Raw genomic sequence first — 12,654 nt, 5'->3', positions numbered from 1 at the left:
TCCCGCCCAAAATAATCCTGTCTCTTTCCAAAGCACAGCCTTGGGGAGAATCCCCTGGAGTGCTGGGGCCTATGGGAGACTGGGTGCAGGGATAGAGATTGAAAAACCAAGAAGCTTAGATTCCCCCCTCCTGTCTCTTTCCATTTCTTGAGTGTAGAATAAAATCTTGTTGGGTGATACAATATGATGTCAAGGGCTGTCCCTTATAGCTAAGGGACCCCACTTTTTAGGCCAGCAGTCTTTGGGGACTTGGAAGGGGGGTCCTGGGGGCCGGTCCTGGAGGACCCAGAGGGAAATCCCACTCTTGGAAGGGGGGAACATGCCCCATTGTCCTGACTTCTGCTCTTGGTCTTTGAAGGGTAGACCCGGCCCCCCAGGTGTTCCCGGCATGCCTGGGCCCGTTGGCTGGCCAGGCCCTGAAGGACCCAGGGTAAGTGTGGTGCGTTCTTGGGCTCATGTGGTGTCAGAACAAGACGGGTGATGGCAGCTGCCCTGGCCCCTGGCACATAGGCAAGGGGGCACTTTGCCAAGAGGAAGACAGAGGGGCTGCACACAGGTCCCCAGACACTTCCTCCTTCACCTGGCTGCCAAGGCCTTGGTCAGTGTAACGGCTCCCGTGCTGTGGGAGGAGAAATGGGAGCCCTCGTCCTCCTCTGTCCTGAGAACCAGCACCGTAGTCCCTGGTTTTCCTGAGATGACCCGAGAGGGAACTGGGGCATGGGCAGCTCTCGCCGGTCAGGCTGCTCCGGCGGCGCGAGTGTGGGTTGGCCGGAAGGATGGAGTTCTGCAGTCTCACACAGAGGTCACCAGAGGCTGGCCTTCCTCAGACAGGACATGAAAGCAGACACATCCACGTCCCTCCTCTGCTTACATTCTCCTCTTCGGTGGTCACCTCCTCCAGGGAGCAGAGCCCCTGACCCAGACACTCCTCCTGCGGGGTTGGGGGCAGGTGGATCTCACCACCTGCTCATTCCCTTACTGGATGGATTATGATAGAAATGGTGTTTCCAGGGGCCCATGTTGTGGCGTAGGAGATAAAACTGCTGCCAGCGATGGTGGCATCCCATGTGGGCGGTGGTTCGAGTCCCACCTGCTTCACTTCCAGTCCAGCTCCCTCTAATGCACCTGGGAAAGCAGTAGAAGATGGCCCAAGTGCTTGGGCCCCTGCAGCCACCTGGGAGACCTGGAAGAAGCTCCTGGCTCCTGGCTTTGGCCTAGCCCAGCTCCAGCCATTGCAGCCATTTGGGGAATGAACCAACAGATGGAAGATTCTCTCTCTCTCTCCCTCTCTCTGTAACTTTCAAATTAGTGAATCTTTTTTTTAATGTTATTTTTAATTCTCTTATGCTCCAAGGATATTTCTTTTAAAAATCTACTATATGGGGGCGGTGTTTGGCTTAACAATTAAGCATTGGTTTCAGGCACCCGCATCACTCATCAGAGTGCTTGGGTTCAGTGCCCAGCTCTGGCTCCTGACTCCAGCTTCCTGCTAATACAGACCCTGGAGACGGGAGGTGAGGGCCCAAGTAGCTGGGTCCCTGCCTCTCATGTTGAAGACCTGGACTGAGTTCTGGCCCCTGGCTTTGGCCTGGTCCAGGCCTAAAAATTGCAGACATTTGGAGAGTGATTCAGAAATGGGAACTCTCTGTGTCTGTCTCTCTGTCACTCTGCCGCCCAAATAAATTAATTAGAGAATAACATTTACTCAGTTCAATTATGTGACAGTGTTTGTGTTTGCAACAAACTGTATGAACCTACTTTTTCAATTATAAATTTTAAGGAATCTAAATACAGGTCAATTATTTTGGATGCAGACTTAGCATCTGAGTTCAGAGGTGCTTGAAATATCAAGTATTTCATATGCCTAATATTTCAAGTACTTAATATAAGAAGTAATATAAAATCCATCATTAATCATTGTTATGTTGATTACATGCTGAAATAATTAGATCAAATAGATAATTGAATGGATAAATAAAATATCATTAAAATATACTTTACCCGCTTAGTTTTACTTGTAATGTGATTTCTAAAAAGTTTTTTTTGACAAAGATTTATTTACTTGAAAGGTAGGAAAGGTAGAGGCACAGAGAGGGAGAGACAAAGATCTTCCAGGGGTCAGCGCTGTGGTGCAGCGGATTAAAGCCCAGACCTGCAGTGGTGGCATCCCATATGGGTGCCTGTTCGAGTCCCAGCTGCTCCACTTCCTATCCAGCTCTCTGCTGTGGCCTGGGAAAGCAGTAGAAGATGGGCTCCTTTAATCACATGGGAAACCTGGAAGAAGCTCCTGGCTCCTGGCCTCTCTGTCTCTGCCTCTCTCTGTAATTCTTTCAGATGAATAAAATAAATATTTAAAAAGAGAGAGAGAGAGTTTCCATCTGCTGGTTAACTCCCCAAGTGGCTGCAATGGCCAGAGTTGGGCCAGTCCAAAGCCAGGAGCAGGAGCTTCTTCCAGGTCTCCCACACGGGTGCAGACGCCCAAGTACTTGGGCCATCCTCTGCTGTTTTCCCAGGCACATTAGCAGGGAACTGGATGGGAGGTGGAGTAACCAGGACTCAAACCTGCACCCATATAGGATCCCAGCACCACAGCTGATTGATGGCTTTACCACAGCACCAGCCCTCTAGAAAGTTTTAAATTTTAAAAGTATGTTGCTCACCTGGTATTGCTGCTTGTGAGCCCTGGTGAATAGATTTTTTTAGTACAGAGGGTGCCGGAAGTCCCAACTACAGACCGTTCTGAGGGACAGCAGAGCCTGCCCCTAAGCCTAGTCCCCTGCTTCCCCGGTTGACACCCAGAGGGGATGTTCACCTTCTTGGCTGCAGAGCTGGGGTGAGAGTTCGTGGAGTATCTGCAAGACCACCCTGTGCAAACAGTAAAGCAGTTGTAGTTTTTTGTGTTGCTACCTTGTCTTCTGAGGAACCAGTACCCTCCCGTGTTTTCTCAGAAAAGATTAAGTGTCACCATGTCCAGCTTAGTATTTAGTTTGATGATCTGCTGCACTTTGGGGATTGTCCCTTTATATTTAATCTCAAATATCAGAATGCACTGTGGAGTGTGGAGCTTGGGGGACCCTCAGGAGGGGGGCACTTGGGGACCTCAGATCCACACACCAGCTCTGACGTCCCCAGTTCCATCCCAATCTTGCTCAAGCTCTCCTGCTTTGGTTTCTCTAAGAGATGTTGTCACTTGGGTCATTTTTGTCCTTCCTCTGACCCTCACAGGGTGAAAAAGGTGACCTGGGGATGATGGGCTTGCCAGGGTCAAGAGGACCAATGGGCTCCAAGGTCAGTGTGCAGTACAGATGGGCAGGTCCCGGTCTCACTGAGGCTCTGGAGCAGGGGCTGCCCTCCGGGGCTGGGGAACCTCCCAGACACGGGAGAGCTCGGTGCCAGGATGCTTGCCTTTCCTGGCCTTTGGGGGACGTCATGTCCAGGGACGCGGCTCTTGCTGCTCTCCTGGGCAGCGAAGCTTGAGTCTCTGGACAACGGAGCAGATGGAAACCTTTGTCCAGGTCTTCGTGGGGAGGAGACAAGCAGTGCTGTGTTTGGGTCTAGTGTAGACCAGCCCTCTGGGGCATCTTTGTGGCTGCTGATGCAACTCCACTAAGACTTGTGGAGACACACTTTGTCACCACCTCCAGGGAGTCCTTCCACTCCTGCACCGAAGCCAGAGGCCTTCAGGGCGCGTTGTAATTGCACCTTCTCCTTTCTTTTAGGGCTACCCTGGATCCAGAGGGGAAAAGGTTGGTGCTTGTGTCTGGTTGTGTTTCCCAGCCTGGCCTGGGCTGTGGACTCTGGGGTCAGTGTTGAGCAGAGGTTGGGCCCAGGTCTCTCTTCAGTCAGCAACATCTGGGGTCGTCCTGGCTACGCCCCCTGTCATTTGTCAGTGGGCTGAGAGAGAAGTGGGGGCCTCCTGAAACAGGGCAGGGGGCGGGGGGAGAGGAGCTCCCAGTGGCAGTGCAGGCCCTGACGTGGGATGAGCAGATGGAGCTGGCGTAGGTAGAAGATGAACACAGTTCTAAAGGGGGGGGGGGGCTGGAGAAAGATGGCAAACACATGTCTTTAGACCAAGCTTCCAAACATCTCATTTCTCATGCACACACAACCGAAGCCAGCAAGAACCTGGGACAAGCTGGGCCCCAGATTTCTGATTTGTCTCTGCTTAGTGCAAGAGGTATTTGGGTCCCAAAGCAAAGGCAGATCACAAAGCATCCCTTTCCTGGGCAAGTTACCGACGTCTCTGAGCCTCTCTCTTCCTGTCAAACAAAGCGTTGGTTTAGGAAGCTTTTCCACTTGAAATGCTCTGTTCCCCACCCACCCCGCCCGCCCCATGCAATTAACTCATTGACCTCTCTTGTGTTTCCTTCTAGGGATCCAGAGGCGAAAGGGGTGACCTGGGCCCCAAAGGAGAAAAGGTACGGCCCTTCCATTGAAAAGACAAACCACAGGGAGGCAGCGGCCCCGCCCACTACCACCTCTCCTCCACCTCCATCTTGAAGATGGCCCCCAGGCCTGTCCGCAGCCCTTGCAACTGGTGTTTCAGAGCCTGTCACGGTGTTTGTTTTCCCTCTTCACAGGGCTCCCCAGGATTCCCGGGAATGTTGGGGCAGAAGGTAAGCGCCTAGAAGTAGTGAAAGTAGAGCTGGGTATAAAAAGTCAGGACCCCTGGGGTTGGCTTCTTGGTTCCTGAGGCAGGGCAGGTGGGTTTGGCTGTGGAAAGTTCTGGTTGGAGGCGGGAGCATGTAGCCCTCCATACCGGCAGAAGCATCCGAGCCCTCCTGTAGTTCCAAGGGAGGGAACGGACACCCTGTCTGGGTGGTGAGAGGCCCTTCTTTGCCTTTCCCGGCTCATAGAGGCTACAGTAGTGTTCAGAGGCAGGCAGCTCGAGGCGAGAGACTCAGAGCTGAGCGACAGTGGTCAGGGCCACACTCAGCCCACAGGCCTTTTTTTTCTGTGCAGTCACTGTTGCCTAAGCTCGCTCTTCTTAGATTCATTTTCATTTTGTTTGAAAAGTGGACAGTTAAAGAGAAGAACGCAGGCTGGCGCTGCGGCTCACTAGGCTAATCCTCCGCCTGCGGCGCTGGCACCCCAGGGTTCTAGTCCTGGTCGGGGCACTGGATTCTATCCCGGTTGCTCCTCTTCCAGTCCAGCTCTCTGCTTTGGCCCAGGAAGGCAGTGGAAGATGGCCCAAGTGCTTGGCCCTGCACCCGCATGGGAGACCGGGGGAAGCACCTGGGTCCTGGCTTTGGATCGGCGCAGCATTCCTGGCCGTAGCGGCCACTTGTGGGGTGAACCAATGGAAAAAGGTAGACCTTTCTCTCTCTCTCTCTCTCTCTCTCTCTCTCTCTCTCACTGTCTAACTCTGCCTGTCAAAAGAGAGAGAGAGAGAGAGAGAGAGAGAGAAAGAAAGACGCAGAGAGATCTTCTATCTGCTGGTTCTTTCCCCACATGGCACACGGCAACCAGGACTGGGCCAGGCTGCAGCCAGGAGCTGGGACTTCATCCAGGTCTCCCCCATGGGTGGTAGGGACACACGTACTGGAGTCAGCACTGCTGCCTCCCAGGTTGTGTGTCAGCAGGTGGAGGAGTCGGGACTCGAACCAGGTATGAATGCGGGATGTGGGCACCGCTAAGCAGTGACTTTGCTGCTGTTCCAAATGCCCACCCCAGCCTGAACTCTTAACCCAGTCCTTCTTCAGGGATGGGTCACAGAATTATTTGAGCTGGATGACAGCAAACACTCTTATAGTCAAACTTCTAATGTAAGCAGTAATCTACTTCGTGGCTCTCTTGCTTAGGCCAAGGCATCATAAGGAAAGGAGTGTGAGGCCGTCGTTGGCAGAGGGGTTAAGCTGCTGTTCGGGACACCTGCATCCCACATCCTCAGCTGGAGTCCTGGCTCTGCCTTTCATCCAGCTTCCTACTAGTGTGCACCCTGGGAGGCCGCAGGTGATGGCTCACGACCTTGGGCCCCTTCCCGCCTTGTGGGAGACGAGGATAGAATTCCAGGCTCCTGAATTCAGCCTGGCCCAGCCCTGCCTGTTGCAGGCATTTGGGAGTGAACCAGAGAGTGGACAATCTCTCTCTTTCTCCCTTCCAAATTAAAAAAAAAAATTAAGGAGCCAGTTTCAGGTAACTTAACAAATATTTGTTAATAGAGTGATATGCAGATATGACAAAAATTGTGAAGGTAGCAAGTGACTGACAGATTTTTGGAAACATTTCCTGGGGACAAAAGGGTGGGAATGGGGTGAGCTGAGCTGTCAGGATCAAGAGTCAGAAAGGCATAAATGACCAATCAGAACAGCTCCTAAGCCAGCACCGTAGTGTGAGTTCTTCTCCCGTAAGGAATTGCCAGCGCAAATTATTCTTGTAATCTGGATCTCAGACCCTAATGCTCTTCAAAACTTGAAAAATGGCATGCTTTCTTTTTTCTTTTTTTTTTCTTTTATTATTTATTTATTTGAAAGTCAGAGCTACACAGAGAGAGAAGAGGCACAGAGAGAGAGAGAGAGAGAGGTCTTCCATCCGCTGGTTTACTCCCCAATTGACCGCAACGGCTGGAGCTGTTCGGATCTGAAGCCAAGAGCTTTTTCTGGTCTCCCATGTGGGTGCAGGGGCCCAAGGACTTGGGCCATCTTCCACTGCTTTCCTAGGCCATAGCAAAGAGCTAGACCCAAAGTGGAGCAGCCGGGTCTGGAACCAGCGCCCATATGGGATGCTGGCACTGCAGGCAGCAGCTTTACCCGCTATGCCACACCACCGTCCCCAATGCTTTCAAGTTTTACTTTCCTAACTGAGGCAAACAATTTTTATCTGCCCTTATCCAGTTGATAGAGTGTGATTAAATACTGCCAATCACCATGCATCAATTTATTATGATTTCTTACTGCCTTAAGGTATCAGAAACTCTGTTCCTGATATCCTTAATGGGTATTGGGTTTTTAAAACTCAAATCATCCTATAAACAAATCAAAGGAAGCATTAAAGGGGAAAGAATAATTCGATGAAGAACCTTTCGGCGAGGTTTTCACTCAGTGCAATGTTGAGCATCAAAGAACAATGCATTTCTGTCAACTTAAGTCAGACCTGTGCTCTGGCCTCTGTGTGCCGCCTAGACTTGGCCCCCAAAGACTTCTCCCCCTGTCGTGGCAGGCTGCCTTTAGACAGAGCTGATTGATAACCGTAATTAGGTCTCCGGAGAGCAGTCACATCAACAGCTTACTGGCTGCCTCCAGTTGCTGAAGAGAAGGGCTGCGCTCCCTCCTGCCTCTTTCAAAAGCTGAACTGTTGATTCCTCTCGGGCAAACCCCTCAGCAGCCGAGGTGAAGTGGTGGGGTGGGCACCTCTCGTGGCCACCCAGACCCATCCCTCTCCCACACCCTCACTGCCTCCAGTGCTCAAGGACACTGGGTTGGAAAGAAATAGTAGTTAAGATGATTCTTGGTGAGGCAAGACATCGGTGGCTTGGGTCAGGTCATACCCGTTACGTTGGCTGAGCTGACAGATTGTTCGAGAGCTTTCTGCGTGGTTCTTACTGGGGACGGTACTGGCGTTCTCTGGGACTTCCACTGCCGCACCGCCTGTGCCCTGCACAGAGAAAGGTACCTGGCTGTGTACTCTCCTTTGGCTGCTGACCAACAGAAACTCATGGTTGCTGCCGCTACACTTAGCTTCTGGGTGTGCATTTGGGCTGTAGAGGGGTTGCTGTGGATAGGAATGGTGTGTTTTGTGGGTTCATGGCCCAAACAAACAGTAGTTGGGACTGAAATCCTAGAAGAACATGACGGGGGAGAGGAACTAAGATGGAAAAATAGGCTTTTGCAAAGATTGTCCTTGAACAATGAAATTCTGCACTTGGTGCGTTTGGTTCTGGTGGTTCAACATAAGGCTTTTCTGCTAAAAATACTGTTTGCATTGTTTTCTACACCATTTATGATAATCATAGGGAACATTTCAACATATGTTTCAGACATCTCTCCCCATTAAGAAAAAAAATGCCTTATATATCAAATGGACATGAGCCAGGACTCAAATCTGTGTCCCCTGCAGTTTGGCAAGGTGTGATCCTCGTGGGAGACACTTGGATTTGAACTTGTGTCTAAACCAACACATAACAAAGCACAGGATAAAAATCTCAACTAAAAGACAAAGCCCTCTTCTGGACAGCTTGTGACGTCACAGGCACCCGTGTGACCAAAGCGCACAAGCGCACAAGCTTCCCACTTGAACGCATTGCGTGATGAGTTATCTTTCCCATCTGGCCCCCAACCTTGCTCTGCCCTGTGGCTGTCTCTCTTCCATGTCAGATAATTCACCCAGGGCTAGCCTTTTTCCTTCTTCCTCTGCCTTGAAAGATGTGTCTGCCTTTGACACGATCTCGTTTCTCACCCAAACAGCCACCAGGAAATTTGGAGACATTGGGAAGAGTGTCGTGGTGGACACTGATTGTGTAGACCCGCACCTGCACCCACAGCATATGTCCCAATCCTCCCCTTGGTTCTCTTTCTTCTTTCCAGGGTGAAATGGGTCCAAAGGGTGAGCCTGGGATAGCGGGACACCGAGGACCCACGGGAAGACCAGGAAAACGAGGCAAGCAGGTAAGGATGCTGGGGCTTATCGCGCCCCTGGGGTCAACCTCCTGGCCTGGGGATACACGGAGAGTGGGCAGGTGGGGGTCAACCCAAGATGTTCTGTCACCCCAGGCTCCGGGGTTCTCTGAGCTGAACCACTCGGCTTCTCCGGGGCTGTCTACAGACTGAGGTGGATGGAGTAGGAGGCCCAAGCTGTGCCCGAGACCAGAAGCTAAGTCTGTCTTAGCAGACAGGGGCTGGAAGCCCGAGGCAGTCACTGAACACAGACAGCCTGCCTGTCCCCGCTGAACAGCCCCACTATTTCCATGCTGCCAAGGGGACTCTGGGTCTCAACTCTTGGGTGGATTTTCCCCAACTCAGCCCGCAGTTTCTATGTGGCCCTTTTTATTAGCTTATGGAGGGTTTCCAGGGTCCTGTTGAGCCATGTGAGGGAATGGGGCTTCAGAAAGCAGGTGGTATAATTTGTACTTGCTTTTTAGTGTTGGAAGAGAAATATTCTGCATATAAAATATTTTTTAATGTTTTATTTTATTTTTAGCAGACAAGTTATAATTTTATATAGGTATGGGGTACATGCGGTGTTTTGATACAAGTATACATGGTGGAATGATAAAACCAGGCTAATTAATGTAGGTATCACCTCCAATACTTATCACATCTTTGTGATGAGAACATTTAGATTCCATCCAGTTTGTTGGCTTTTTGCCTCTCTTCCCATTACAAATGTAATATCCAATTATCACAAGAAACTTGGGAAATTCAGAAAAACAGGGAGAGGAGATCACCAACGACCTGCCACCCAATCATTTCCTTTTAGTGTATTAAGTGGAGGATATTCTTATGTCTCTTAAGTTATAGTGATGTCTAAGAGCTCGCAAAAGAGGTATCATCCTTAGGTTCTTCTTTAAAGATAATTAATTTTCTAAAAGGAAAGAGTGGGAAAGGTAGGAAGAAAAGAAAAAAAGCGAAATTACTTTTGAGATGCAACAACTTTGAACAGCCCTTGTCTGGACTGTTGAAGAACAGGTTTCTTTTCCTCTTCATTGTTTTTCTCTTTTCTTCTTTTTCTTTTTCTCTCTCTCAAACAAAGTGCTAAACTCTTTATCTAGAATAGAGCTAATAATCTGATAAAAAGTTAAATGAAGATAGATCTTGGTAAACAGAACAAGACAGGGACAGGAGAGGGAAGAAGAAGAGGGGTAGCAGAGTGGGAGGGCAGGTATGGTGGGAAGAAATGCTATGTTCCTAATGTTGTATTTATGAAATGCATGCAAGTAAAAATATAAAATAAAATAAATAGTATAGGAGGAAGCATGCATTTCTAGGCCATGATCTAATCCTTTCTAGGTTACTGGATTTTCAGTTATCAAAATTGTTGCACTAAGTCTCACCTTCATTGCCTAAAAGAATTAAAACTGTTTTCCAAAGTGACAGTTCCTAGGAGATAACATTTATTCTGTATGAGTCTAACTCATTTCAATGCAAATGCTCCTGTAACTGACAAATCTGTATAGTCATATAGAAAATTAGAATTTTACTGCAATAGAGTCAGACTTATTTTTCTTTTGTTAAAAAAAAAAAAAAAAAAAAAAAAAAAACCTGACACCCAGCATCATCCCTGTTGGTTCTGTATCCAGCAACATCTTGTTCTTGCATCTTACATTTTTAACTTAAAAACCACAATGTGCACGCTTTTGCTTGCTATTGTAGATATTAATTAAGCATTGTGAACTTTTTTAAAAAAAGATTATTTACTTATTTGAAAGGCAGAGTTACAGAGAGGCAGAGAGAGAGGTCTTCCATCCACTGGTTCATTCCCCAGATGGCCACAACAGCCAGAGCTGTGCTGAATGAAGCCAGGATCGTCCTCTGGGTCTCCCATATGGGTGCAGGGGCCCAAGGACTTGGGCCATCCTCCACCACTTTCCCAGGCCATAGCAGAGAGCTGGATCGGAAGTGGAGCAGCCAGGACTCGAACTGGTACCCATATGGGATGCTGGCACTGCAGGTAGCGGCTTTATCTGCTATGCCACAGCGCCAGGCCTGTGAACATTTTTATGTATTTTATTTATTTATTTATTTATTTTGACAGGCAGAGTGGACAGTGAGAGAGAGAGACAGAGAGAAAGGTCTTCCTTTGCCATTGGTTCACCCTCCAATGGCCGCTGTGGCCGGTGCACCGCGCTAATCCGAAGGCAGGAGCCAGGTACTTATCCTGGTCTCCCATGGGGTGCAGGGCAAAAGTACTTGGGCCATCCTCCACTGCACTCCCTGGCCACAGCAGAGAGCTGGCCTGGAAGAGGGGTAACCGGGACAGAATACGGCGCCCCGACTGGGACTAGAACCTGGTGTGCCGGCGCCGCAAGGTGGAGGATTAGCCTAGTGAGCCGCAGCGCCGGCCTGTGAACATTTTTAAATATTGACATCATATTTTACTAAATGGGTAGGCAGTGCATTACCTGGACAAGAGAGGCCCACCCAGATTAGTTGTGCTGCCGGGAGGGGAGGGTCTCTGGCTGCAAAGCTTTTTCCATCTTTCAGTAATTCCCGTGTTCTAAATCTGCTGTTCTCAAACCTGAGCTTGCCCCAGAATCCCCGGGCACTGACTAAGTGCAGACTCCCTGCTCTGGGCCCAGTGGCCCCTGCTCCAAGTTTGCCGCTGGCGGTTCGTCCCCAGGGCCTGGTCTCACTGTCACAGGCTGGGCTATCACCGGCCTGCAGCAAGGACTTGTTGCTTCCAGAAGCTGCTCCATGACTCTAACGTGCAGTCAGGGTTCAGAACCACGAAAGCTCTCAGGATCTAACTCTGGTCTTTTCCAACTAAATGGCGAAGTGAGGCAGGCTCCAGTCTGGCTGGTGTAGCTGTGCAGTGACCGAAGGCACATTGTTCCAGTCAGTTTTCAGAATGTTCCACTGGGTGGCACAGTCATTGCTTCACGATGACACCTAAATACCAGACTCAGAAAAAAAAAAGGTAGTAATCTTTGGATCATTTTCTCACCACTGATAGTTTCCATACAGAATATTTTAGGCTCGGGGTTCTGTCTGTTAGCTCCTGACAGTATTTATCTTTCCCTGGTGAGAGCCAAAGTCAGTAAGGCTATTTCTTTGCTTTAAAATTATTTGCAAGGGAGAGAGAGAGAAACAGACATACAGATGGGGATCCTATCTGCTGGGAGTTTGCAAATGCTTGCAACAGCCAGGGCTGGCCAGGTCAAAGCCAGGAACCTGAAACTATCCTAGTCACCCACGTGGGTGGCAGGGACCAGGTACCTAACCAGTCCCCTGCCACCTCCCAGGGGTCGAACCGAGGCGCTCTGACATGGAAAGCAGACGAGATGTTGGAAGGACCTGGGGAGCTCCAGATCCTTGGGGTTTTGCAAGTATTGGGTTGTTGGCCTTGGAGGCCTTGCACAGTGTTTTCTGTTCATATAAAACAACTTCCTCCCGTGTGAGTCTTGCATAAGGATGAACCAGGTGTGTTGGGCCAGTGTGCTGCAAGTTTCTGAGGTTACTGTAGATCAACCTGAAGCCATGAGTCAGAAATGCAGAAGGGGTTTTGGATTAGAATTTCTGAGCCAGGATTTTAAAGATCACCTAGTCCGATCACCTCAGATTATCCCTGGGGAAACTGAGGGCCAGGTCAATGGCGTCCTCCTCCAAAACCCCCTCCTCAGCTAAGCCAGCCTGGGCTGAGGACTCAGAGAGCTGAGGCCAGTGTCTCCTGAGGCCCCATCTTCGGATCATCAACTCACACGTCAGGGCTTGCCTTTGGGCAGCCTGGGGAAGTAGCTATTGACTTTATCGGGGAAACCGTCAGTTGGCACACGCCGCTGCGTGGCACACCCACATCCCATATGCGAGTCCCGCCTCCACTTCTGAGCCAACCTCCTGCTAATGTGCACCTTAGGAGGCAGCAGTGATGGCCCAAGAACTTGGCACCTGCCACCTACCTGAGCACCCCAGGTGGAGGTCCTGGCTCTTGGCTTTGGCTTGGCCCAGGCCTGGCCGTTGCAGACATTTGGGGAGTGAACTAGCAGATGGAAAGTCCCAATCT

At 50.0% G+C, this 12,654-nt stretch overlaps 1 protein-coding gene across 2 annotated transcripts in view; it reads left to right on the top strand.

Annotated features, from left to right (window-relative positions):
* Positions 1–12,654, top strand: part of COLQ (collagen like tail subunit of asymmetric acetylcholinesterase) — a 62,941-nt gene that overhangs the window by 37,156 nt on the left and 13,131 nt on the right. For both annotated transcript variants that reach the window (XM_008266031.4, XM_008266032.4), the window contains exons 6-11: positions 359–430; positions 3,226–3,288; positions 3,720–3,746; positions 4,374–4,418; positions 4,581–4,616; positions 8,523–8,603. In XM_008266031.4, the coding sequence (XP_008264253.2) occupies positions 359–430; positions 3,226–3,288; positions 3,720–3,746; positions 4,374–4,418; positions 4,581–4,616; positions 8,523–8,603 (324 nt within the window). The remainder of the gene's footprint in view (positions 1–358; positions 431–3,225; positions 3,289–3,719; positions 3,747–4,373; positions 4,419–4,580; positions 4,617–8,522; positions 8,604–12,654) is intronic.

This window comes from Oryctolagus cuniculus, chromosome 4 (genome assembly GCF_964237555.1).
Source record: "Oryctolagus cuniculus chromosome 4, mOryCun1.1, whole genome shotgun sequence".
NCBI lineage: Eukaryota > Metazoa > Chordata > Mammalia > Lagomorpha > Leporidae > Oryctolagus > Oryctolagus cuniculus.
This window is presented reverse-complemented; position numbering and strand designations above follow the sequence as displayed.